The following is a 27317-nucleotide window of genomic DNA, read 5'->3' on the forward strand; positions in this document are numbered from 1 at the left end:
CAACATGAGCACTCTGAACCAGCAGTATGATGAGCAAGTCCGTCCCCTCATCGACCTCATTGACTCTCTCCGCTCTCTCGGTGTAGAGAAGGACCTGGCGCTGCCTGCTATAGCTGTGATTGGAGACCAAAGCTCGGGGAAGAGCTCTGTGTTGGAGGCGCTGTCCGGGGTGGCACTGCCGAGAGGGAGCGGTGAGTTGTCTTATTTCCAGCTCAGAAACTTTCCGTACATTAGAAGTGTCAAAGTAAAGCATATAACGGAACTGTATGAGGAATCAAGACTGGCAGAGAGGTGGGGGGTGCAGGGCACGTATGAGGCACCAAAACACATTCTTTGGCGACTAGCCTGTTCCTTAAAATCTATATTTAATGATTTATTAATTTAATGACAGCTTACTCATTTTATTTCAGTAAAATAAGTAAAAGACGGTTTGACCTTTGACGTGACCATTCCATGACTTTGTTTTATTTTTTGAATTTTTTGAATGTACTCAATGGGAATTGTAAACTAAAATTACAAATTTGACACATTTTCAGCTGAAGTGTTGCTGGTGATCCATAGAAACAAACATTGGATCAAAAGATCCATCATGTCTGCGTTATAAAATGTGGCACACAGAGGAAAAACTGACAGACTGTCACATCCTGGGTTGGAGCCAATTCTGTTTCTTCTTTCAACTAATGGATTTTTTGGGGGGTTCTATTTCTTTGTGCGTGTGTGTGTGTGTGCGCACGTGCGTGCGTGCGTGCGTGCGCGCAAGTTCAGTTGTAGAGGAGGGTGGTTGGTCTGGGTTTGGGGTCTATTTCCTATAAAACAAAGTTTCGAACAAGTCAAAGGAGGGAAGGAACTGGAGAGCACAGAAAAAAACTGAAATAGATGGATTCTCCCCTGATCTTGTGAGAATCAAAATGCAGAGTTACTCAAACATAGCATTAGACTCCAACTAGAAAAAAAAAACCTTGTTTCAATCTCTTACAATTCAGTTAAAATCTGAAATTGTTCATTAATTTGTTCAAAACAATGAGTAATGGTCAGAGAAATTGTCTGACCCTCAGTGTTTTAAAACACAGGTATTGTGACAAGATGTCCACTGGAACTGAAGATGATGAGAAAGAAGAAAGGAGAGGCGTGGTATGGAAAGATAAGCTACCGCGACTTTGAAGAAAAGATAAAAGAGCCTGCACTCGTCGAGAAAATGATTCGAGAAGGTGAGTCTACATAATTCTTTCATGTCACTACTAAAAACCATTTAAAACATGAAAGTACAAAGTAGGCAAGTTAAATGTGTTGCTTAGGCATACGTGACATCATATTCTCTCTTTAGCTCAACTTAAATTGATCGGGAATGAGGTGGGGATCAGCAGTGAGCTCATCAGTCTGGAGATTGCCTCCCCGGATGTTCCAGACCTTACTCTCATTGACCTGCCTGGCATTGCCCGGGTGGCTGTAGATGGGCAGTCGGCAGACATTGGTGATAAGGTATGATACCTTAGTCTCCCTCACATTTTTAAGGCCATTTCTTTGGTAGAAATTTCATCCAATGAAACACAAACCCAGAGTTTGATTGGCATTGGCATGTTACTAATAGTGTTAAAAAGAGACAACACTGACACACCAGTGTGACTGCTGATTTTTGGTATTATATGTATTTATTGTTATATGAGTTTGCTACTTTATCTGGACATTCCTGCTTACAGCAGTTGGTTGTATTGTTCATAACTGCATTTATGCAATTTATGACATAATCTTTATTTTATTTTGAATGGATACTTTCAGATTAAAACTATGATCCAAACTGTCATCAGTAAACAAGAAACTATCAACCTGGTGGTTGTTCCATGCAACGTGGACATTGCAACTACAGAGGCTTTGAATATGGCTAAGCTGGTGGATCCTGATGGAGAGAGGACTTTGGGTAAGCAAGTGTCTCTCTCAGGTCATTTATTCTCTTTACTGTGGATTCTGTTGCCACGTAGTCTTGACTTCATAAAACAGGCTCCCAAATGATTAACATCATGTGGGTGCAGTGAACCACAAACGCAACACATCAGCCTGGAAGTTGGAGATGGGCCACAGATTGCTCTTCCACACAGGCAATCACCCAAATCACTTTAGCACAAGTTGTAGTGGTCATGGCAAAGCCTTGTTGGTAATTCAATAGGAAATTTGGGCAGAAAAGAAAAAGCAGGTATAAAAACCGAGCCTACAAATCTGATTCAGTACTTTGCCCTAGTTTCTGAGTGCCTTTTGATGCTGAAGGAAACTGTAGTCACTGACACCCTGGCTTTCCTTGCAATTTCTCTGTAGGAAAGACTTACATTTAAGTGTTATGACGGTCTGTCTCTCTTCCATTGTTAATTGCCTTTTTCTCACCATTGTTGTAGCAATACAGTACTTTCTGCAGTACAATACTGTTCAAATGATGCTCACGAGGGTAAGGTACCACATTGTGTTCCAGCACTGCTTTTATGCAGACAGAGGGAGTTGTAAGTAATCCAGAAAAGTTGGAACACCTGTAGGAATTAGCAGAACCAGCTTTCAAGGCTTGATCGACTTCCATTGCTGCAGAACAGCTTTAAATTGTTAACCCATTTTGTGTTCCCTGAAAAAAGCCTTTTTGTATAATTCTGAAATGTACTTTTTTCAGTACTTTTTGTTTTTTACCTCTGTCATTTCTAACCTTTTTATCATTTCAAACCATTCACTGGACTTGAACAACTTGTTTTCTGCACATTGATATCTGAGGCAATGTTTGAACACGAACATCTAAAAACTATTAAAGATAAAAATCTGAATGAATGGAATGACAGCTATATTAAAGAATTTCAAGGTCATGTATTAACTGAGAGTGAAATGAAAGAAACAAAACCTTACCAGGTATATGTCCTGTAATGTGAAAAGCTGCATTTAAATGTATCCAAAATGGCTGTACATTTCTGACATCCACTGGATTTCTTCTGCAAACATCTGTGATCATGTTAAAGATCCCTTTCCTGCTGAGCAAACAATGTGAGCAACATTTGATGACTGGCACCAAGCTCTGACTGGAGCTTGCAGTGATCAATTCAAATTATCCGTCTTCCCATAAGGCGGGAAATCCAACACTATCTGTCCATGTAATTTGTAGAAATCTCTGCCACGGCTTGATGAGCAGACAGAGAAGAAACTGGAACAGACTCAGGAAAACCTAAAAAAATTAAGGACTGGACCCCCATCTGATGCAACTAAGAGACAAAAGTTTCTCAGTGATGTGAGTAAACAAAAGTGTAAGCAAAATGAATACGAGCTTCTGGAAAACACGTCCTGTTCTTTTAATTGAACCTGTTCTATCTTAGCTTGTGTTAGCATTCGCACAGGATGCTATCAGTCTCACCAAAGGTGAAGAATTAAAATGTGGATACAACTCCAGCATCTTTTTCACACTCAGAAATAATTTTGAAGCATGGGAGAAAATCATAAAAGACTCTGGATCATCATGTAAGTGAATTAACAACTTTTTCATTGATCAGTTTTTAAGATTCCCTCTGTTGCTTACAAGCTACTACATAAAGTAACTCTAACATTTAGAGTAAAAAAAAATTACTGTCATTAAAAAAACACGTTTTACATCTTCACTTAACTTTCATTGCACTGCAGTCATAGAGCACATTCTGAGAGAAGAGTCTCAGTTTGAACGCATGTACCGTGGAAGAGAACTGCCATTGTTTGTGAGCTACAGTACTTTTGAGTCCATAATCCAGAAGCAGATCAAACAGCTGGAGGAGCCTGCTATCCAGAAACTCAAGGAAGTGTCAGGCATGTTTTTTTTTCTCATAATACTTGAATTTTACTTTGCAGGTAATCTTTCATTTGGTACATTTTTTGACTAACTTGTTATCATTTTATTGCTTTTAGAGGTTGTGAGGAAAGAGCTGTTTGAATTGGCACAAAACAGCTTTGTGGGCTTTCCCAACCTCATCAATACAGCGAAGGTATCGTCTTCTTTATAATGTATTGCTGTGCACATATTACTAAACGCTAATGAATATTTATTGACATTTTTTGTGTGATTTAGATGAACATTGAAACCATCATGAAAGAAAGGGAAGAGGAAGCAAAGTCCATTCTGGGGATGCAGTTTAAGATGGAGATGCTTGTTTACACTCAGGACAGCAAATACATCACAGAGATACGAAATGAAATTGCCAAAAAAGGCCAGTTGTACTTTGGTGGGATGACCTCAAGGGAGATGATGAGACATTTTGAAGTATATTACAATGTAAATGTCACTCAATTGCTTTTTTTAATGCTTTTGTTTAAAGCATGTGATTCATTGTATCCACATGTATCCCATTGAAATAGTTGACTTTTTTTTTTAACATATTAAGAAAAGCAAACACTGAAAACTCTTTGAGAAAAAAATAATACCTAAAACTTACATCTGTTATATTTAATCACACCTTTAGATCCATAAAATAAGATCTATTATTTTATGTTGTGATTAAATATGTCTAGAGTGATCTGAAATATTTTTTTGATAATTACATGTAATTTGCAATAAAACTTTAAGGAATTTTTTAATAAGCACACTAGAAAATGTCTCAAATTCAGTCCTAAACCAGTGAGCTCTTTAGTACATCTTATTTTTGTCTTCTCTGCTTACAGATTGCTGGTCAGCGTCTTGCTGACCAGATCCCCCTGGTGATCCGGTATCAGATGCTGCAGCAGTTTGCCAGCGAGCTGCAGAGTAAGATGCTGGACACATTTACGGACAAGGAAAGAAAAGAGTACCTGCTTCAAGAGGATAGTGGCACAAAAAATAAAAGAGAAGATCTTAAGATGCGCCTTGAGCGTCTCTCAAGAGCTCACATTCTGCTGTCTGACTTTCAAAACTTTCAACCAGATTCCTAACCTGGCAGCACAAAGCACGAGGTTGGACCTCACTGCAATCTCTCCAAGTATTACTAGAATTGAAAGGGTTGGGTTTTGCACCTATAATCATTTATAAGAAACACTGAAGAAATAGGAATATTTCTATACAGGTATCATAAAAAACAGATACAGTTGCACAAGGAAGTCTTAAGTGCTAGAAGAAGAAAAAAAGAAAAACAACACACATCCAGAGTTTTCAGATTTCTGCTCAACTAAATCAGATTGTGTTTTGGACAGGAATATTTTTGCATTATTATGTGCTCTGTATCTTCATGTGTTTTATCATCTGTTATAGGTTTCCTATTCATCTCCAGTTGTATTAAATACATAAATTAATAAAATGCAGTGAAACAATAAAACTGATGTTTCTGACAATATTCATTTTTGCTGAGGCTCCACATAACTGCACTGAACCACAGCTGTATACATACAGATGTCACATTGCTTCTGGACAAAAATCAGGCCATACAGTCAAAGGAACTCTGTAAACTTCAATAATGTGGTCATGTTCCTAGAATCGATAAACATGAACTAAAAAAAGTTTGAGTTAGCCGTCATCTTTCAAGATAGAGTGTCACTTTCCCTCTTGACATCTGATTTTCCTCTAACCTTGACCCATTCCCTTTATGGCTGGTTGAACCCTTACATAGTGAAACTTATGCTGAAATGTATTACAAACGCTTGTGTGCAGTGATTTATGCGCAACTTTTGAGGACTCTGACCACACTCTAAACTATTTTACAAACGCAAATTTCAAATTTGAATACATAGTGATCCCTCATGCTTTTACAATAGCCCATAAAGGTTAGTATTTAAACTACATAAGCTGCTGCATTTCTAACACTATTTATTGAAAATGTCTCTCCGTAAATGTTGTAAAGTCAAATAAAACTGGCAAATTAAAATAAATCTCTACACCACACCAGCCTCTTTTATCCAGTATAGCCTCATAAAATCAGACAGCTGTGACATTAACCAAAAACACCAAGATGTACCAGAATAACAGGAAGAGTATACGAAACCGGTGTGTTCCTGCATTATGTCTGACAATGAAAGGTAAAAAGAAAGACCTCCAATTAAATAACTTGCCAGCTCCAGCTCCTCTCCCACGTGAGAATTGTAGAAAAGAGGAGAGGCCAAAGTGGTACCTCAAATTTATAGGGTTGAACCAAAGAAGAAGAAAGGGATGAGGAAGGGCTCTAACTTATAATCAACATAACTACAGGCTTAGAGGTCCTAAAAGTCAGGTATACCAGGGACAGCTTGGGGTTTCAAACACATTTTGTGTAATTATAACAATATGTCATTTATGATCTGGTTACATTCACCCCCCAAGAATTACATAAAAGCCTGAAGAGCACACACACACACAAAAATACAAAAAAATATATGTATAAATACACCCACATTAACAAATAAGACATGTGATAATAATAATAATAATATTGATGTCAAACAAATTCACATCACATGTACAATGAATTAGCTCAGCGTCTAGACCAGGGGTGGGCAATCTCAGTCCACGAGGGCCGGTGTCCCTGCAGGTTTTAGATCTCACCTTGGGTCAACACACCTGAATCACATGATTAGTTCGTTACCAGGCCAGGAACTTCAGGACATGTTGAGGAGCTAATTTAGCCATTTAAATCAGCTGTGTTCGTTCAAGGACACATCTAAAACCTGCAGGGACACCGGCCCTCGTGGACTGAGATTGCCCACCCCTGGTCTAGAAAGATCCCAGGACACACTATAGACAAAATGAGGTGCAGTTTACACCACACAAAACAGACCATATCTATGGGCATCACCATAAAGCAATCAGACCTCACAGAGGTGCAGACAACTCTGTGAAGTGATTTTCCTTTTCCAAAAACAATACCAATTGTCAACATACAGTAATAAACAAATTCACACATCAATAACCGCTGCTCGAACAGGTTCAAGCCCAAGAAGTGTTTCAGGTTGAGCCATTGATTCAATCAAGCGACAAACTGGTTTAATGATTCTACCAAAACGTGTGGTAAGTCCCTGATCCATGTCCACTTCTTCAGGTTCAAGAGAACGGAAACTGTGGGACAGGAAAGCAGCAAGGGAGTCTGGGGAGGCCCCATCACCAGCCAACCCACCAAGGTCAGAAGCACTCATCATAGGAGGGGTTTGCTGAATGCTATCTATGCTTGGGTCCGCAGCGGACTGCTGATGGTCATCACACTCACCAATGCGGGAGATGGAATCCACAGTACAGGCGGCGGTAGCTCCTGCCATTACCAGTGGTGAGGCATACTTGCTGGTGGATGGTGCCTTTCATCTCCATGTCTGACAGCACCTCTCTCAACTTATGATAGTGAGCCATGGCACTCTGCGATACAGAAAGGACGGTCGTCAGTGAGGTGCATACGATGGAGATATTACCATATAACAAAAAAGCCTGACACACAGTTGTGCAAAACTTGACAAAACAATGAAATCTGGGGAGAAAGAGATTAAAGTAGCCTAATGAAAACATCATGGAAAAGAAAAGAAAACATAGATGTCTCCTCTTAATTAAAACAGGCTGTAAAAGACATCAGTTGCTCCACAAAACTCTGGCTCAAAACTACCATTAAGCCAATATCACTGGGAAAAAAATGTGTGCATCTCAGTACTATAATCTCTGCTGAAATTCAGAGATTATAGTAGCAGCAGAGCATTTAGACTTCAGTCAGTCACTGACTGCCAAGGATTTTCATCAAAGTTTTAAACGTAGTGATTTCATTTAAAATCATATCAGGGTGTCCAGGTACTTTTGAGCCTCTGAAATTGGGGGACAGTGCATGAAAATGGCTGTCATTTCTGAACGGTTAATGCACTTTGTGAAAGCCCTGGAATTAAAGGAAGAAGTGTGACAGCTTAATAAGGGACATTCCATCTGTTGCTGCTTCCTGTATTTTTGAATGAAACAGACACCACGGGGTAAAGAAAGTGAAACAAAACACATCATTTTTTCTTTCTCTTCCAACCCACGGTCTGCTTTTCAAGAAGCATGTTATCACTTTGTCCATTTTTAATTGTTATTTTTGTCGTAAGACAAGCTGAGACCAGCATGAGCACTCTGAACCAGCCGTATGATGAGAAGGTCCGTCCCCTCATCGACCTCATTGACTCTCTCCGCTCTCTCGGTGTAGAGAAGGACCTCGCGCTGCCTGCTGTCGCCGTGATTGGAGACCAAAGCACGGGGAAGAGCTCTGTGTTGGAGGCGCTGTCCGGGGTGGCACTGCCGAGAGGCAGCGGTGAGTTGTCTTATTTCCAGCTCAGAAACTTTCCGTACATTAGGAGTGTCAAAGTAAAGCATATAACGGAACTGTATGAGGAATCAAGACTGGCAGAGAGGTGGGGGGTGCAGGGCACGTATGAGGCACCAAAACACATTCTTTGGCGACTAGCCTGTTCCTTAAAATCTATATTTAATGACTTGATTAATTTAATGACACGCTATTTTACTTTATTTTATTAAAAATAACTAGAACAGGGTTTGAATTTCATGACTTTGTTTTGTTATTTTGAATTTTTTAATGTACCTAATCGTACATTTAAACTAAAATTACAAATGTGACAGATTTTCAGCTGAAGTGTTGCTGGTGATCCGTAAGAACAAAAATCAGTTGGATCAAATAAACCATCATTACTAAGATATGAAAACATGTGTGTGTGTGCGTGTGTGTATGAGTTGTAGAGGAAGGAGGTTGGTCTGGTTTGGGGCCTATTTCCTATAAATTGAAGTTTTGAACAAGTCAAAGGAGGGAAGGAACTGGAGAGCACAGAAAAAACTAGTCTGAACCTGCAAACTCATTAATGCTGAACAAAGTGCGGCTCTGCTTCAAGCTAACCTTGCTCTGTTTTGCCTTTGTAGAGAAACTCCTCTGCTTCAGACTAATGGAAAAGGTTTAGCCTAGGAGCTTTCTGCCAGAAACTTTAAGCTTTCTTTTCAGTTACATTTATAATTTTAGTTTTAGTCAAGTAAACTACCTGGTTAGGTTAGGAGCTGCTTGCTGTTAAAGCAGCTCCTCCCTTCTGTCCATGACCTCCTCTCTGTTGTTAAAAACGGTTTCTTTTAAAGGGTGAAACATGCCTGGAAGACAGAATGCTCACAGGAAGCTGATTAATCCAAATCACTTTGGCTGAAAGCATTTCGGCAAGATGGATTCTCCCCTGATCTTGTACAAATCAAACTGTCTATCAGAGCAGAGTTACTCAAACATAGCATTAGACTCCAACTAGAAAAAAACAACTTTTTACATATTTTTATCACCAAAATCATGGGAGGCTAAATGTCATAATAGAAAACATCTGAAATCATTTATTAATTTGTCCAAAAAAGAGAGAGAGAAATTGTCTGACCCTCAGTGTTTTAAAACACAGGTATTGTGACAAGATGTCCACTGGAACTGAAGATGATGAGAAAGAAGGAAGGAGAGGCGTGGTATGGAAAGATAAGCTACCGCGACTTTGAAGAAAAGATAAAAGAGCCTGCACTCGTCGAGAAAATGATTCGAGAAGGTGAGTCTACATAATTCTTTCATGTCACTACTAAAAACCATTTAAAACATGGAAGTGCAAAGTAGGCAAGTTAAATGTGTTGCTTAGGCATACGTGACATCATATTCTCTCTTTAGCTCAACTTAAATTGATCGGGAATGAGGTGGGGATCAGCAGTGAGCTCATCAGTCTGGAGATTGCCTCCCCGGATGTTCCAGACCTTACTCTCATTGACCTGCCTGGCATTGCCCGGGTGGCTGTAGATGGGCAGTCGGCAGACATTGGTGATAAGGTATGATACCTTAGTCTCCCTCACATTTTTAAGGCCATTTCTTTGGTAGAAATTTCATCCAATGAAACACAAACCCAGAGTTTGATTGGCATTGGCATGTTACTAATAGTGTTAAAAAGAGACAACACTGACACACCAGTGTGACTGCTGATTTTTGATATTATATGTATTTATTGTTATATGAGTTTGCTACTTTATCTGGACTTTCCTGCTTACATCAGTTAGTTGGTTGTATTGTTCATAACTACATTTATGCAATTTATGAAATAATCTTTTTAATCTTTATATTTTATTTTGAATAAATACTTTCAGATTAAAACTATGATCCAAACTGTCATCAGTAAACAAGAAACTATCAACCTGGTGGTTGTTCCATGCAACGTGGACATTGCAACTACAGAGGCTTTGAATATGGCTAAGCTGGTGGATCCTGATGGAGAGAGGACTTTGGGTAAGCAAGTGTCTCTCTCAGGTCATTTATTCTCTTTACTGTGGATTCTGTTGCCAGTAGTCTTCACCTCATAAAACAGGCTCCCAAATGATTAACATCATGTGGGTGCAATGAACCACAAACGCAACACATCAGCCTGGAAGTTGGAGATGGGCCACAGATTGCTCTTCCACACAATCAATCACCCCATGCACATTTCCAAAGTTGTGGCCAAATCACTTTAGCGCAAGTTGTAGTGGTCATGGCAAAGCCCTGTTGGTAATTCAATAGAAAATTTGGGCAGAAAAGAAAAAGCAGGTATAAAAAACTGAGCCTACAAATTTGACTCAGTTACACTAATATATAAGAGGAACAAGCTAAAAACAGGACAGCAACTTATTGAGAGAGACTTTCAGAAGGAAATACATGTTTTTCCTATGGGTCATTCCATCTTTTGTCAATACAGGCCTTCTGTTTGACCATCTCTGATTTGCATGAAGATTTTCTGATCCAAATTTTGAACCTACATTACCAGTCAAAAGTTTTAGGACACCCCAATTTTTCCAATTGATAATTATGAAAATAATTTAAAAATTATGCAGTTTAATGTCTCATTGCACCCTGAAATGAAAACTTAGTCCAAATATGCAATTTGAGAAGAAATCATGGCATAAATTTATAGACAATCATTTATTCTAAACCTTTGACTCATCAAAGTAGCCACCTTTGGCAGATATAACAGCTGAACACACCCATGACTTTCTTTCTACAATAGAAAGCAAATATTCTTTAAAAGTTCTTCCCATATCTGTTGCAGAAGCTCCCATAAATGTGTGGCACTTGTAGGTTGCGTTTCCTTGACTCTTCTGTCCAGTTCATCCCAAACCAGCTCGATGGGGTTTAAGTCTGGAGACTGTGCTGGCCACTCTATGTTTTGAAGCTTACCATGTTTGGTTTTTTTCCTGAGGTAGTTATGGCATAGTTTGGACTTATGTTTTGGGTCATGATCTTGCTGTAGGATGAACCCCTGACCAACTGGACACATACAATAGGGTATTGCATGGTACTGCAGAATGCTGTGGTAGCTGTTTTAGTTCAGGGTGCCTCTCAGTCTGTACAAGTCACCGACCCTGGATCCATCAAAACAGCCCTAGACCGTCACACTTCCTCCTCCATGTTTGGCAGTTGATGCCACACACTGTGGAACCATCCTTTCACCTACTCGACGGCGTACAAGGATCCTGCGTGATGAGCAACAGATTTCAAATTTTGATTCATCAGTCTATGATACCATCTTCCTGTCTACAGTAGTCCAATGGTGGTGTTTCATGGCCCAGGCAAGCCTCTTTGTCTTATTCTGATGTCTTAGCAAAGTTACGCAAACTATTAACTCTCAGAAACCTGTCCTCAAATTCAGTTGCCTTTGGGTCTGCCAAACCTCTTCCTATCAGAGTTTGCCCCAGTTTCAGAGTGCCTTTTAATGGTGAAGGAAACTGTAATCACTGACACCTTGACATGCTCCAACACTGCTTTTATGCAGACAGAGGGAGTTGTAAGTAATCCAGAAAAGTTGGAACACCTGTAGGAATTAGCAGAACCAGCTTTCAAGGCTTGATCGACTTCCATTGCTGCAGAACTGCTTTAAATTGTTAACCCATTTTGTGTTCCCTGAAAAAGACCTTTTTGTATAATTCTGAAATGTACTTTTTTCCTTTTTGGCTAACCTTACTCTTTTTTATTTTTTTTTACCTCTGACCTTTCTAACCATTCTTCGGACCTGAACTACTTGAATTGCAAAAAATAACTGGGAAAACGGGGGTGTTCTAAAACTTTTGACCAATTTTTTAAAAAACTGTTGGATCCACTTACTTTAATCCCTGCAAAATGATATCTGAGGCAATGTTTTAACATGTACATCTGAAAAACTATTAAAGATAAAAGCATAAATGAATGGAGTGACAGCTATATATAAACAATTTAAAGGTAACACATAAACTGACAGTAAAATGAAAGAAGGAATGCACTGTTAAAAAAAAGTGCATTCCTGATGGATTTTAACTGACTGAGTAAAAGCAATTACTGCCAGACAAACATGTCCAGTAATGTGAAATGCTGCATTTATATGTATCCAAAATGGCTGTACATTTCTGACATCCACTGGATTTCTTCTGCAAACATCTGTGATCATGTTAAAGATCCCTTTCCTGCTGAGCAAACAATGTGAGCAACATTTGATGACTGGCACCAAGCTCTGACTGGAGTTTGCAGTGATCAATACAAATTATCGTCTTCCCATAAGGCGGGAAATCCAACACTATCTCTCTCTGTCAGGTGTCTTGACTAAACCTGACCTGGTGGACAAAGGCACAGAAGAGAACGTGGTTAAAATTGTCCATAATGAAGTCATCCCACTGAAGAAGGGCTACATGGTGGTCAAATGCAGGGGTCAGAAGGAGATCACAGAGAATGTGTCACTTTCTGAAGCCCTAAAAAATGAGGAAGCCTTCTTCAAAGAGCATGCCCATTTCCAGTAAGTTTGCTCTTTTTGGAAATTATGCAAACAAGTGTTTGTGGTGTGTTAGGCTGTGTTGCTTATATTCTGACCTTTTGTTTGTGCTGTAGGACTCTCTTTGATGAGGGTCAGGCCACTGTTCCTAAACTGGCAGAAAAACTCACTCTTGAACTGGTGCATCATATTCAGGTGAATACTTATTACTGTTTTACCTTTGTAGGTCACTGGGGAGAGCTTTAACCCACTCCAGCTTTGATGTGATTTGTCCATGTAATTTGTAGAAATCTCTGCCACGGCTTGATGAGCAGACACAGAAGAAACTGGAACAGACTCAGGAAAACCTAAAAAAATTAAGGACTGGACCCCCATCTGATGCAACTAAGAGACAAAAGTTTCTCAGTGATGTGAGTAAACAAAAGTGTAAGCAAAATGAATACGAGCTTCTGGAAAACACACGTCCTGTTCTTTTAATTGAACCTGTTCTATCTTAGCTTGTGTTAGCATTCGCACAGGATGCTATCAGTCTCACCAAAGGTGAAGAATTAAAATGTGGATACAACTCCAGCATCTTTTTCACACTCAGAAATAAGTTTGAAGCATGGGAGAAAATCATAAAAGACTCTGGATCATCATGTAAGTGAATTAACAACTTTTTCATTAATCGCAACAGAGATTCCCTCTGTTGCTTACAAGCTACTACATAAAGTAACTCTAACATTTCAAGAAAAAAAATTACTGCTATTAAACAGACACGTTTTACATCTTCACATGTTAAAAGGTTAACTTTCATTGCACTGCAGTCATAGAGCACACTCTGAGAGAAGAGTCTCAGTTTGAACGCATGTACCGTGGAAGAGAACTGCCATTGTTTGTGAGCTACAGTACTTTTGAGTCCATAATCCAGAAGCAGATCAAACAGCTGGAGGAGCCTGCTATCCAGAAACTCAAGGAAGTGTCAGGCATGTTTTTTTTTCTCATAATACTTGAATTTTACTTTGCAGGTAATCTTTCATTTGGTACATTTTTTGACTAACTTGTTATCATTTTATTGCTTTTAGAGGTTGTGAGGAAAGAGCTGTTTGAATTGGCACAAAACAGCTTTGTGGGCTTTCCCAACCTCATCAATACAGCGAAGGTATCGTCTTCTTTATAATGTATTGCTGTGCACATATTACTAAACGCTAATGAATATTTATTGACATTTTTTGTGTGATTTAGATGAACATTGAAACCATCAGGAATGAAAGGGAAGAGGAAGCAAAGTCCATTCTGGGGATGCAGTTTAAGATGGAGATGCTTGTTTACACTCAGGACAGCAAATACATCACAGAGATACGAAATGAAATTGCCAAAAAAGGCCAGTTGTACTTTGGTGGGATGACCTCAAGGGAGATGATGAGACATTTTGAAGTATATTACAATGTAAATGTCACTCAATTGCTTTTTTTAATGCTTTTGTTTAAAGCATGTGATTCATTGTATCCACATGTATCCCATTGAAATAGTTGACTTTAGTTTTTTTAACATATTAAGAGAAGCAAACACTGAAAACTCTTTGAGAAAAAAATAATACCTAAAACTTACATCTGTTATATTTAATCACACCTTTAGATCCATAAAATAAGATCTATTATTTTATGGTGTGATTAAATACAGTGGGGCAAAAAAGTATTTAGTCAGCCACAAATTGTGCAATTTCTCCCACTTAAAAAGATGAAAGAGTCCTGTAATTTTCATCATAGGTACACCTCAACTATGAGAGACAAAATGAGAAAAAATGAGAAAATTGTAAACAATTTATTTGCAAATTATGGTGGAAAATAAGTATTTGGACAATAACAAAAGTTCATCTCAATACTTGTTGTATACTTTGTTGGCAATGACAGAGGTCAAATGTTTTCTCTATCACAAGGTTTTCACACACTGTTGCTGGTATTTTGGTCCATTCCTCCATGCAGATCTCCTCTAGAGCAGTGATGTTTTGGGGCTGTTGCTGGGCAGATTTTCTATGGGGTTGAGATCTGGAGACTGGCTAGGCCACTCCAGGACCTTGAAATGTTTCTTACGAAGCCACTCCTTCGTTACCCGGGTGGTGTGTTTGGGATAATTGCCATGCTGAAAGACCTAGTCATGTTTCATCTTCAATGGCCTTGCTGATGGAGGTTTTCACTCAAAATCTCACAATACATGGCCCCATTCATTCTTTCCTCTTTACACCGATCAGTTGAGCTGGTCCCTTAGCAGAAAAACAGCCCCAAAGCATGATTCTTCCACCTCCATGCGTCACAGTAGGTATGGTGTTCTTTGGATGCAACTCAGCATTCTTTCTCCTTTCTCCTCGACAAGTAGAGATTTTAAGTTCTATTTTGGTTTCATCTGACCATATTCTCCCAATCCTCTTCTGGATCATCCAAATGCTCTCTAGCAAACTTCAGACGGGCCTGGACATGTACTGGCCACGTCTGGCACTGCAGGATTTGCAAATAAATTCTTTAAAAATAAGACAATGTTATTTTCTAGATATTTTTACTTATTTTGTCTCTCATAGTTGAGGTATACCTATGATGAAAATTTCAAACATCTCTCTCATCTCTTTAAGTGGGGGAACTTGCACAATTTGCGGCTGACTAAATACGTTTTTGCCCCACTGTTTATCTAGAGTGCTCTGAAATATTTTTGGGAGAATTACATGTAATTTGCAAAAAAAAAAAAAAACTTAAGCAATTATTTAATAAGCACACTAGAAAATGTCTCAAATTCAGTCCTAAACCCATGAGCTCTTTAGTACATCTTGTTTTTGTCTTCTCCACTTACAGATTGCTGCTCAGCGTCTTGCTGACCAGATCCCCCTGGTGATCCGGTATCAGATGCTGCAGCAGTTTGCCAGCCAGTTGCAGAGTAAGATGCTGGACACATTTCAGGACAACGAGAGAAAAGAGTACCTGCTTGAAGAGAACAGTGGCACAAAAAATAAAAGAGAAGATCTTAAGATGCGCCTTGAGCGTCTCACAAGAGCTCACATTCTGCTGTCTAACTTTCAACACTTTGAACCAGACTTCACTGCAGTCTTTCCAAGTATTAGTAGAATTGAAAGGGTTGGGTTTTGCACCTCTAATTGTTTATAAGAAACACTGAAGAAATAGGAATATTTCTATACAGGTATCATAAAAAAACAGATACAGTTGCACAAGGAAGTCTTAAGTGCTAGAAGAAGAAAAAAAGAAAAACAACACACATCCAGAGTTTTCAGATTTCTGCTCAACTAAATCAGAATCTGTGTTTTGGACAGGAATATTTTTGCATTATTATGTGCTCTGTATCTTCATGTGTTTTATCATCTGTTATAGGTTTCCTATTCATCTCCAGTTGTCTTGAATACATAAATAAAATACAGTGAAACAATAAAACTGGTGTTTCTGACAGTATTCGTCTTTGCTGAGGCTCCACATAACTGCACTGAACCACAGCTGTATACATACAGATGTCACATTGCTTCTGGACAAAAATCAGGCCATACAGTCAAAGGAACTCTGTAAACCTCAATAATGTGGTCATGGTATTCTCTGAATGTTCCAACAACCAATAAACATGAACTAGAAAACCCATAAAGGTTAGTATTTAAACTACATAAGCTGCTGCATTTCTAACACTATTTATTGAAAATTTCTCTCCGTAAATGTTGTAAAGTCAAATAAAACTGGCAAATTAAAGTAAATCTCTACACCACACCAGCCTCTTTTATCCAGTATAGCCTCATAAAATCAGACAGCTGTGACATTAACCAAAAACACCAAGATGCACCAGAATAACAGGAAGAGTATACGAAACCAGTGTGTTCCTGCATTATGTCTGACAATTAAAGGTAAAAAGAAAGACCTCCAAGTAAATAACTTGCCAGCTCCAGCTCCTCTCCCACGTGAGAATTGTAGAAAAGAGGAGAGGCCAAAGGGGTACCTCAAATTTGTTACTAATTATCTGTCAAACATGATGGAAGCAATGTTATACCGTAGGACTGCCTGCAGTGGAATCAAGTCCCTGGTTCCCCTCACATGATGTGACTGCTGATAGGAGTAGCAGGATGAATTCTGAAGTGTGCAGTGCAGTACTATAATCTCTGATCAGATTCAGAGATTTGGCTGATGTCGGTTGATTGGACTGCATCAAACAGTGCAACTCCATAAGGACCCAAAGTGTACTGCAAAAACAACCCAAAATATCCCAAGGCAAAGAAATGGGATATTCTTAAATGTTCAAACCAATCACATGACCTAAGGCCAACTGAGCACGCTCTTCAGTTACCAAAAACGAAACTGAAGGCAGAGACACACACACGCAAGCCCAAACGTCCCGCAGAGCATTTGGACCTCAGTCAGTCACTGACTGCCAAGTAGTGATGGGAATTCCGACTCTTTTTAAAGAACTGGCTCTTTCGGCTCGACTCACTAAAGAGATCCGACTCTTTCGACTCCCAAGCGGATCTTCAGGTTGTTTTGTTAAAAACAATATAAAATTATGCACAAAATGAACTAATAATGTAAAAAAAGGCATTTAGAAATATTAATATCACACTCAACTGTGTTTTATCTTCCCATCGCACTGATTGGTGGACAGTTCTCAGGTGCCTGTGCATGTTATTTGTGGAGCCAGCTCTAAATGATAGTCTTTTCTTGCAGACTCTACACTCTGCCTTTGTATTGTCAATAAAATTGAAATGGTTCCAAATTTTGCTTCTTTTCTAGGTGTCACTGATTTTCTTTACCATACCTTTCTAATGTGACGATGTTGTCTCTTGTTGTTGCTCCCGTCTCTCTTTCTCTCTCTCCCTACTGCTCTTGATTGATTGATTGATTGATTGATTGATTGATTGATTGATTGATTGATTGATTATACTTTATTCATCCCGAGGGAAATTGGGTTAAGGCTGCCAGCCGTGCCAGCGCCGTCTTACCCATCCGACCATACATACATTACACAAACATCACATGGGGAAGACAGGTCAGAGGGGTATAACATGGAAAAGCACAACATGAGGAAAGATAAGGAGAAAAAATAACTCCTCCCAGACTGAGCTCCAACAGGGAGATCAGTTTGAGAACAGAAAAAAACACCTCTGCACATAGCACATGAAAAAACTCTTAATACACCAAAGAAACACATGACAAGCAACAGGGGTGGGTAAAGGGTGAGAGACAGCCAATGTAGACAGTACATCCGGGCCTGCAGCCTATGCGCTGGTCTCCTTGATCCACCGTCAGCATCGGAAGGGAATAAGCGTCGAAGGCGTTTGGAGGGGGGAGGGGGGATGAGTGTATATCTGCATGTGTATATATATGTCTGTGTGCGTGTGTTTGTATATGTCCAGAGTTCAGCTGAGACAGTGTCCTTCACCCTGCCAGGCTAAGTAAAGAGTCTTCCAGCCAACCCAGGTGGCCTTGCATAGAATGGGAAGAACAGTCTCAACACAGTCGTTATCAGGGTGTTGTTGTTCAGCTCCAGCCTTGAGACCGCAGCTGGCGCCGAAGGGGTCTCCGCATGAAGTGATGATGGTTTTTACTTTAGTGCGAACAACTCATAAGAATTTCAAAGCTGTTCTAACAGTCCAACACTGGTCTCTCAATCTCCCGTTGGAGAGCCGTGAGCTTTCTATGATGTTATCCAAACTTACGCTCCATGATGTTGTCATTCTTGTGCTCAAAGAGCAGGTTCTGAGAACTCACGACCGCAGTGCGCTTCCCAAGATGTGATCCAATTTGCGCTCAGAGGTGTTATTCCGAGCGAGCCCCTCCAGATGTAATCAGTTTGCACTCAGAGGTCTTGTTCTGAGTGCGGTTCTCCAAGATCTTATCCGTGCTGCACTCAATGAGCCCATTTCGAGAAACTCACGCCTCGTCCCATCGTTTCAATCCCAGCGGGCAGCCTTGTGGGGGTTTGAACAGCCGGTTCCACTTCCTTAATTCTTCGATAAGCCAGGGCCAAGCCAGCTCCGATCAGCAAGAACCCTCTTATCGTGGGTTCAGAATAGGTAGATATCTTCAGCACTCAGGCTCACCCGAGCCCAGACTTCTCGTTGAGAAGGGGTGTCAATTGCATTCAGAGACCAGTTGATCAAATCCATAATTCCTCTTTTAGGTTTTAGAGAACAGACTGTGAGAGAGTGTTCCAGGGAAAGTAATACAAAAAACACGAGACTAGACAAGGACACAAGAGGCTAAGCAGGGAAGCTAAGGGAGAGGAGAGGAGGAGGAAAAAAAGTGTGACCGCCTTCGCCAAGAGCAAGAGAAGAAAGTGTGCTACTGCTGTTGCGAATGTAACCACCGCCCCCGCCGCTCAGCGCAAACACAAGGCTGACGTGCAGCGTGAAGCGAAAAAAGTGAGCGAGAGGGCAAGAGAAAGAAGAAAAAAAAACACGGATCCGACTCGCATCGTTCACTTCAAAGAGTCGGCTCTAAGAGCCATTTCGTTCGCGCCCGGCCCATCACTAAGGTGCAGAAAGCGAAACAAAACAGATGTTTCTTTCTGTTCCAACTCACGGTCTGCTTTTCACAAAACACGTTATCACTTTGTTCATTTTTAATTTTTATTTTTGTCGTAAGACAAGCCGAGACCAGCATGAGCACTCTGAACGAACAGTATGATGAGCAAGTCCGTCCCCTCATCGACCTCATTGACTCTCTCCGCTCTCTCGGTGTAGAGAAGGACCTCGCGCTGCCTGCTGTCGCCGTGATTGGAGACCAAAGCTCGGGGAAGAGCTCTGTGTTGGAGGCGCTGTCCGGGGTGGCACTGCCGAGAGGCAGCGGTGAGCAGTGGTGACACTTCTTTCCGTACATTAGGAGTGTCAAAGTGAAGCATATAACGGAACTGTATCAAGACTGGCAGAGAGGTGGGGGTGGTGCAGGGCACGTATGAGGCAGCAAAACACACGATCCATCATGTCTGCGTTACATGTGGCACACAGAGGAATAAGTGACAGACTGTCAGCAGTCACTTATGGGGACAAGATGCCCGTCCCCACGAGATTGACGGCATTTTTGAGTTTCAAAATGTGGTTGTAGTGTCAGGATTACATTTAGGTTTTGGTTAGGTTTAGGCTGAGGGTTAGGAATAGGCACTCATTTTTGATGGTTAGGGTAAGCGGCTTGGGAAAGCTTTAGTCAATGAGATGTCCTCACTAAGTTGAGTTGTAGAGGAAGGTGATTGGTCTGGTTTGGGGCCTATTTCTTATAATACGAAGTTTCGAACAAGTGAAAGGAGGGAAGGAACTGGAGAGCACAGAAAAAACTAGTCTGAACCTGCAAACTCATTAATGCTGAACAAAGTGCGGCTCTGTTTCAAGCTAATCTTGCTCTGTAACATTGGCATGTTACTAATAGTGTTAAAAAGAGACAATACTGACACATCAGTGTGACTGCTGGTTTTTGGTATTATATGTATTTATTGTTATATGAGTTTGCTACTTTATCTGGACTTTCCTGCTTACATCAGTTGGTTGTATTGTTCATAACTGCATTTATGCAATTTATGACATAATCTTTATTTTATTTTGAATGGATACTTTCAGATTAAAACTATGATCCAGACTGTCATCAGTAAACAAGAAACTATCAACCTGGTGGTTGTTCCATGCAATGTGGACATTGCAACTACAGAGGCTTTGAATATGGCTAAGCTGGTGGATCCTGATGGAGAGAGGACTTTGGGTAAGCAAGTGTCTCTCTCAGGTCATTTATTCTCTTTACTTTGGATTCTGTTGCCACGTAGTCTCCACCTCATAAAACAGGCTCCCAAATGATTAACATCATGTGGGTGCAGTGAACCACAAACGCAACACATCAGCCAGGAAGTTGGAGATGGGCCACAGATTGCTCTTCCACACAGGCAATCACCCAAATCACTTTAGCACAAGTTGTAGTGGTCATGGCAAAGCCTTGTTGGTAATTCAATAGGAAATTTGGGCAGAAAAGAAAAAGCAGGTATAAAAACCGAGCCTACAAATTTGACTCAGTAGTTTTCCCCAGTTTCTGAGTGCCTTTGGATGGTGAGGGAAACTGTAGTCAATGACACCTTGACATTCTTTGAAATTTCTCTGCAGGAAAGACCTACATTTAAGTGTTATGATGGTCTGTCTCTCTTCCAATATTAATTGCCTTTTTCTCACCATTTTTGTAGCAACACTACTTTCTGCAGTACAATACTATTTAACTGATACTCATAAGGGTAAGGTACCACATTGTTTTCCACTGCTGCTTTTATGCAGACAGAGGGGGTTGTAAGTAACCCAGAAAAGTGGGAACAACTGTTCTGAAATGTACATTATTTTTCAGTTTTGGGTAACTTTACCTTCTGTTTTTTTAACCTGTCCTTTCTAAACTTTGTACCATTTCAAGCTATTTATTGGACTTGAACAACTTGAATTTTCTTGTGCACACTGATATCTGAGGCAATGTTTGAATATGAACATCTCAAGAACTATTAAAGATAAAAGCATGAATGAATGGAGTGACAGCTATATTAAACAACTGGAAGGTAACATGTCAACTGACAGTAAAATAAAAGAAACAAAACCTTAAATAAACACTGCATTCCTGATGGATTTTAACTGAGTAAAAGCAATCACTGCCAGATAAACATGTCCAGCAATGTGAAAAGCTGCATTTAAATGTATCCAAAATGGCTGTACATTTCTGACATTCAGTGGATTTCCTCTGCAAACATCTGTGATCATGTTAATGATCCCTTTCCTGCTGAGCAAACAATGTGAGCAACATTTGATGACTGGCACCAAGCTCTGACTGGAGTTTGCAGTGATCACTACAAATTTTCGTCTTCCCATAAGGCGGGAAATCCAACACTATCTCTCTCTGTCAGGTGTCTTGACTAAACCTGACCTGGTGGACAAAGGCACAGAAGAGAACGTGGTTAAAATTGTCCATAATGAAGTCATCCCACTGAAGAAGGGCTACATGGTGGTCAAATGCAGGGGTCAGAAGGAGATCACAGAGAATGTGTCACTTTCTGAAGCCCTAAAAAATGAGGAAGCCTTCTTCAAAGAGCATGCCCATTTCCAGTAAGTTTGCTCTTTTTGGAAATTATGCAAGCACGTGTTTGTGGTGTGTTAGGCTGTGTTGCTTATACTCTAACCTTTTGTTTGTGCTGTAGGACTCTCTTTGATGAGGGTCAGGCCACTGTTCCTAACCTGGCAGAAAAACTCACTCTTGAACTGGTGCATCATATTCAGGTGAATACTTATTACTGTTTTGCCTTTGTAGGTCACTGGGGAGAGCTTTAACCCACTCCAGCTTTGATGTGATTTGTCCATGTAATTTGTAGAAATCTCTGCCACGGCTTGATGAGCAGACACAGAAGAAAGTGGAACAGACTCAGGAAAACCTAAAAAAATTAAGGACTGGACCCCCATCTGATGCAACTAAGAGACAAAAGTTTCTCAGTGATGTGAGTAAACAAAAGTGTAAGCAAAATGAATACGAGCTTCTGGAAAACACACGTCCTGTTCTTTTAATTGAACCTGTTCTATCTTAGCTTGTGTTAGCATTCGCACAGGATGCTATCAGTCTCACCAAAGGTGAAGAATTAAAATGTGGATACAACTCCAGCATCTTTTTCACACTCAGAAATAAGTTTGAAGCATGGGAGAAAATCATAAAAGACTCTGGATCATCATGTAAGTGAATTAACAACTTTTTCATTAATCGCAACAGAGATTCCCTCTGTTGCTTATAAGCTACTACATAAAGTAACTCTAACATTTCAAGAAAAAAAATTACTGCTATTAAACAGACACGTTTTACATCTTCACATGTTAAAAGGTTAACTTTCATTGCACTGCAGTCATAGAGCACACTCTGAGAGAAGAGTCTCAGTTTGAACGCATGTACCGTGGAAGAGAACTGCCATTGTTTGTGAGCTACAGTACTTTTGAGTCCATAATCCAGAAGCAGATCAAACAGCTGGAGGAGCCTGCTATCCAGAAACTCAAGGAAGTGTCAGGCATGTTTTGTTTTGGGTTTTTTTTCTCATAATACTTGAATCTTACTTTGCAGGTAATCTTTCATTTGGTACATTTTTTGACTAACTTGTTATCATTTTATTGCTTTTAGAGGTTGTGAGGAAAGAGCTGTTTGAATTGGCACAAAACAGCTTTGTGGGCTTTCCCAACCTCATCAATACAGCGAAGGTATCGTCTTCTTTATAATGTATTGCTGTGCACATATTACTAAACGCTAATGAATATTTATTGACATTTTTTGTGTGATTTAGATGAACATTGAAACCATCATGAAAGAAAGGGAAGAGGAAGCAAAGTCCATTCTGGGGATGCAGTTTAAGATGGAGATGCTTGTTTACACTCAGGACAGCAAATACATCACAGAGATACGAAATGAAATTGCCAAAAAAGGCCAGTTGTACTTCGGTGGGATGACCTCAGAGGAGATGATGAGACATTTTGAAGCATATTACAATGTAAATGTCACTCAATTGCTTTTTTACTGCTTTTGTTTAAAGCATGTGATTCATTGGATCCACATGTATCCCATTGAAATAGTTGACTTTTTTTTTCATATTAAGAAAAGCAAACACTGAAAACTCTTTGAAAAAAAATAATACCTAAAACTTACATCTGTTATAATAATCACACCTTTAGATCCATAAAACAAGATCTATTATTTTATGTTGTGATTAAATATATCTAGAGTCATTTGAAATATTCTTTGAGAATTGCACATAATTTGCAATAACCCTTAAGGTCCTCGCTTTAAGGAATTATTTAATAAGCACACTAGAAAATGTCTCAAATTTGGTTCTAAACCAGTGAGCTCTTTAGTACATCTGGTTTTTGTCCCCCTGGTGATCCGGTATCAGATGCTGCAGGAGTTTGCCAGCGAGCTGCAGAGTAAGATGCTGGACACATTTACGGACAAGGAGAGAAAAGAGTACCTGCTTCAAGAGGATAGTGGCACAAAAAATAAAAGAGAAGATCTTAAGATGCGCCATGAGCGTCTCTCACGAGCTCACATTCTGCTGTCTGAATTCAGTAGGAACACAACTTTAACTGAAGTCAACAACTTCAACTCAATGGAAAATTTTCTACCAAATTTCTAACCTGGCAGCACAAGGTCAGACCTCAGTGCCATTTTTCCACGTGTTATTAGAATTGAAAGGGTTGGGTTTTGCACCTATAATCATTTATAAGAAACACTGAAGAAAGAGGAATATTTCCATACGGGCATCAGAGAAAATAGAGACAGTTGCACCAGGAAGTCTTAAGTACTAGAAAAGAAAAAAAGAAAAACAACACACATCCAGGTCTAAGGAGTTAAGAAAGAAAAGCGTCTGGACCGCTCATCCAAGAAGCTTCTTCAGTTCTGCGGTCAAATGGTGGAGAGTCCCAGATTTAAGGCCTGTGGAGACTCCACACCATTTGTCCATAGAAATGAAGAAGCTTCTCGGATGAGCGGTGAAACGTCTTCAAGCAACTTAAAGAAGTCCAGACGTTCCTTAGACTACGATGACCTGGATGACTGAGAACCTTCACAGACAACACACATCCAGAGTTTTCAGATTTCTGCTCAACTAAATCAGAATCTCTGTTCTGGACAGGAATATTTTTGCATTATTATGTACTCTGTGTGTTCATGTGTTGTGTCATCTGTTTTAGGTTTTGTAATATTTAAAGAAATTAGGTCACTGCTGAACTGTATCTAACCATCATCCTTAACATTACATTAATTATCATTTCATCAAAGTGTTTATTGAAGCTGCTGGCATTATGTTATAAGTTATATTATAGGGGTTATCATAATCAAATATTAACATGTTTATTACAGGTGCAGTTATAACTACTTTAAAATGATTGAGTTAATATATATATATCATAACTCAGAGCCTGAGTATATTGTTACAGTAAAATAGTAGCTGAGCAAAGGCCTGAATGTATTCAGCTTCTTGTGGTATTTGAGTTTGCTTAGTTACAGGTGACGAAAGGATGTCCAGTCCATGGGGACCTCAAAGGCCTGAGATCTTCACCATATTTGGATGGATGGGGAACTTCTGTGTCTGCAGTTATCTCTTAAAATACATGAATGTTCTGTACATGCAAATTATGTGACTGTAAACGCAAGAGGGGGCGTTACAATACCCTGATGGGATAAAAGTAATCTAGAGTGTATTTTGGGCAGAGATGTACAACTGATGTTTTGCAGTTTGCACCTCTCCACGCTGCGTGCATTCATTAAAATCAATTGTTTGACCGACCTCTTCTGGACCATCATTGTTTTACTCTCGTCCTCAATTTCGAACCCGTAACATTTGGTGCATTGGCCGAGGGTTGAGGGGGAGAAAGGTGGAGATTGAGACCGAGAGGGTCCGAGGTGCTCAAACAGGCAGACACGACTCAGTGGTCGAAGTGAGTGGACATAAGCCGGCTTATTCAAAGGTAAGGCACTACCTGTTGAATTATTTCCAAACAGTGCTGAATTGGTTCTGACAAAATTGAAAGTCTACTCACTGAAATCACTGGTAAAGGTCTGTTTTGATTTTGGTGAAAATCTCATGAGAATTGAAGTTGAAGTAATGATAATGTAAGGTTAAGTGATAGTACTGATTAAAGGAAAAGCAGTTGGACTGCTACGAGGATTTAAATGCAGTTGGACTGCTAATGAAAGAGAATTTAAAGTAGTTGGACTACTGAATTTAGGATTATAGGTAATTTGGAAACTGTGTATGGTAATACAGTCATAATTGAATATAAAGCTGGGCTTGGACATCAATAAAGTCGGTTTGGTGGTTTCATAGGCTGTCTTTAAAAACATAATTAAATTTATGTAGAACGGAACTGTGGGATGTTCTAAGAAGCGCATAGCCCGGACGTTGCGATCCCTCCTCGATGTGGACGCACATTGTTGACCTATCGGCGAATAGGGTTAGCTCGGTTTGGCTTGACCGTGGGGTACAGGGCATCCTGAGATAAGCTAGTGGTTGGACCACTTTACCGTTTGGAACGGTACTTGCGCTTTTTTGGGTAGCAAAGGTTGGACCTTGGGCGTTGGACGCTTTTAAATTGACTTAGGAACTTTAGCAATTAGACCAGACACAGGTTGGACCTGATACTGGGTTATTGACAATAAAAAACTTGGAGTTTATCCCTTGGAGGGTTAATTAAAATTTTGTCTAAATTCTGTAGGATACTTAGGGATTAGAGCAGATACAGTTTGGAACTGAGACTGTCATTGACGATCAAAAACTTGGAGTTTGTCCCTTGGAGGGTTAACTTAAAATTTTGTCTAAATTCTGTAGGTTATGCACTTTAAGGCCTTGTAAATATTATTTCTTTTATCAGACGTCTCTGTGTTATAATTTCTACTTATAATTTCTATGTTTGTATATACACTCTGTCTGCCACGGGCACTGCAGCAGGCTGGTTATTTTGAGATTGTGTGTCTGTGTCTATGTAAATGAGATGCCTGTGACTTATTTAGAGTGACACTTCCTGTTTACTAATGAGTGGCTAATGACTGACTGCAGAGCCTGGGTTAAGGACGACTTATATTGGTGTTTTAAGGGAAGAATTGCTTTTATTTCTACTTTGTTGGCATTACGGTTGTTAAATACGATGACTACTTTATGATACATGTAGAATTGGAGTATGGGTTTTGCTTTACACGTCCTTGAACGATGTAATACTTGTTGAAAGTAATAGGACTTGTGTTTTATTGACTCTTTGTACTGACACCGTGTTTTTTTTTTTGACTAACATTTTATAACAGTTTGTGTAAATACACATGTTGGATTAAGGGTATTGTGTAGTTGAATATACATGGACAGGGGATGTTTATGACGTAACCTGTCGATGTCACGCTGTGGTTTCAGATATTCATTACGGCTTTTTAGTAACTTCAGTAATAAGGCGATCAGAAGAAGCAGCATTAGATTTTGCATGTAGTAGTATTGTTATATTTCGGGCCCTGGAATTATACTGTAGGCAGGATAGAAATCTAAATCCCACTGACGCCGAACGGGACTTTCCGGACTTCTGTGCAAGTGCATTCAGGGATTTTGAAACTTAGTTCCAGTGGACGGGATAAATTGCTGTCTCATTTTGCATGTGTGTGATTGGCTTTCAAATGTAGTTTTGTAATGTAACCTGTACACTCCATGGAGGAAACAGACCATGGAGTTTTGGAAGAAGATAGCAGAGATATGACTGGCTTTACGTTTAGTCTTGTGTTGACTCCAATAACGGATGCTCAGACAGGGCTGGTTGAAACAGAGGTGCGTGTTTGCTGTGAAATAGAGGCCACTGACCATGACTCAAAACACAAAGGCTGTGAGATTAAAAATTACTGTGAGTAACGGTTTGACTTTTGACTAGGGAAATAATATGCTTACTTTTGGGTCTATGAAGATATTTGACTTTGAGTGATGTTATGAGAGGTTGAGTTTATTTTTACTGATTATTTGTAGACTGTGAAATTAAAAGGAAGTCTCTGCAGAAGCTGTAGAAACAGGAAATACTGTGCTGCTGTGTGTGTGAGAGGAAGGTGTGTGTGTGACTGATGATGTCAGGGGATCACCCAGAGAAATAGGCAGACGAGTTAAATTCTAAGAAGATGAAGCGAATGCATGTTTTAAGAAAAGTAATA

The 27317-nt window shown here is 39.7% G+C and overlaps 2 protein-coding genes and 1 pseudogene across 2 annotated transcripts; all 3 read left to right on the forward strand.

Annotated features, from left to right (window-relative positions):
- Positions 1–4: 4 nt before the first annotated feature.
- LOC134628236 (interferon-induced GTP-binding protein Mx-like) lies at positions 5–19470 on the forward strand. Its single transcript, XM_063475005.1, has 13 exons — positions 5–191; positions 1071–1208; positions 1325–1479; positions 1777–1915; positions 12480–12678; positions 12771–12849; positions 12942–13064; positions 13152–13293; positions 13461–13619; positions 13719–13795; positions 13879–14082; positions 15477–15735; positions 19259–19470. The coding sequence occupies exons 1-13, from the start codon at positions 5–7 to the stop codon at positions 19468–19470; spliced, it is 2073 nt and encodes a 690-aa protein (XP_063331075.1).
- LOC135933061 (interferon-induced GTP-binding protein Mx-like) lies at positions 2976–4890 on the forward strand (annotated as a pseudogene).
- Positions 19471–20221: 751 nt separating the features above from the next.
- Positions 20222–23778, forward strand: LOC134628237 (interferon-induced GTP-binding protein Mx-like). Its single transcript, XM_063475006.1, has 9 exons — positions 20222–20357; positions 21526–21724; positions 21817–21895; positions 21988–22110; positions 22198–22339; positions 22507–22665; positions 22776–22852; positions 22936–23137; positions 23486–23778. Exons 1-9 carry the CDS (start codon positions 20228–20230, stop codon positions 23776–23778), a joined length of 1404 nt encoding a protein of 467 aa, XP_063331076.1. The 5' UTR covers positions 20222–20227.
- Positions 23779–27317: the final 3539 nt, after the last annotated feature.

This window comes from Pelmatolapia mariae, linkage group LG5, assembly GCF_036321145.2.
Source record: "Pelmatolapia mariae isolate MD_Pm_ZW linkage group LG5, Pm_UMD_F_2, whole genome shotgun sequence".
NCBI classification, from domain to species: domain Eukaryota; kingdom Metazoa; phylum Chordata; class Actinopteri; order Cichliformes; family Cichlidae; genus Pelmatolapia; species Pelmatolapia mariae.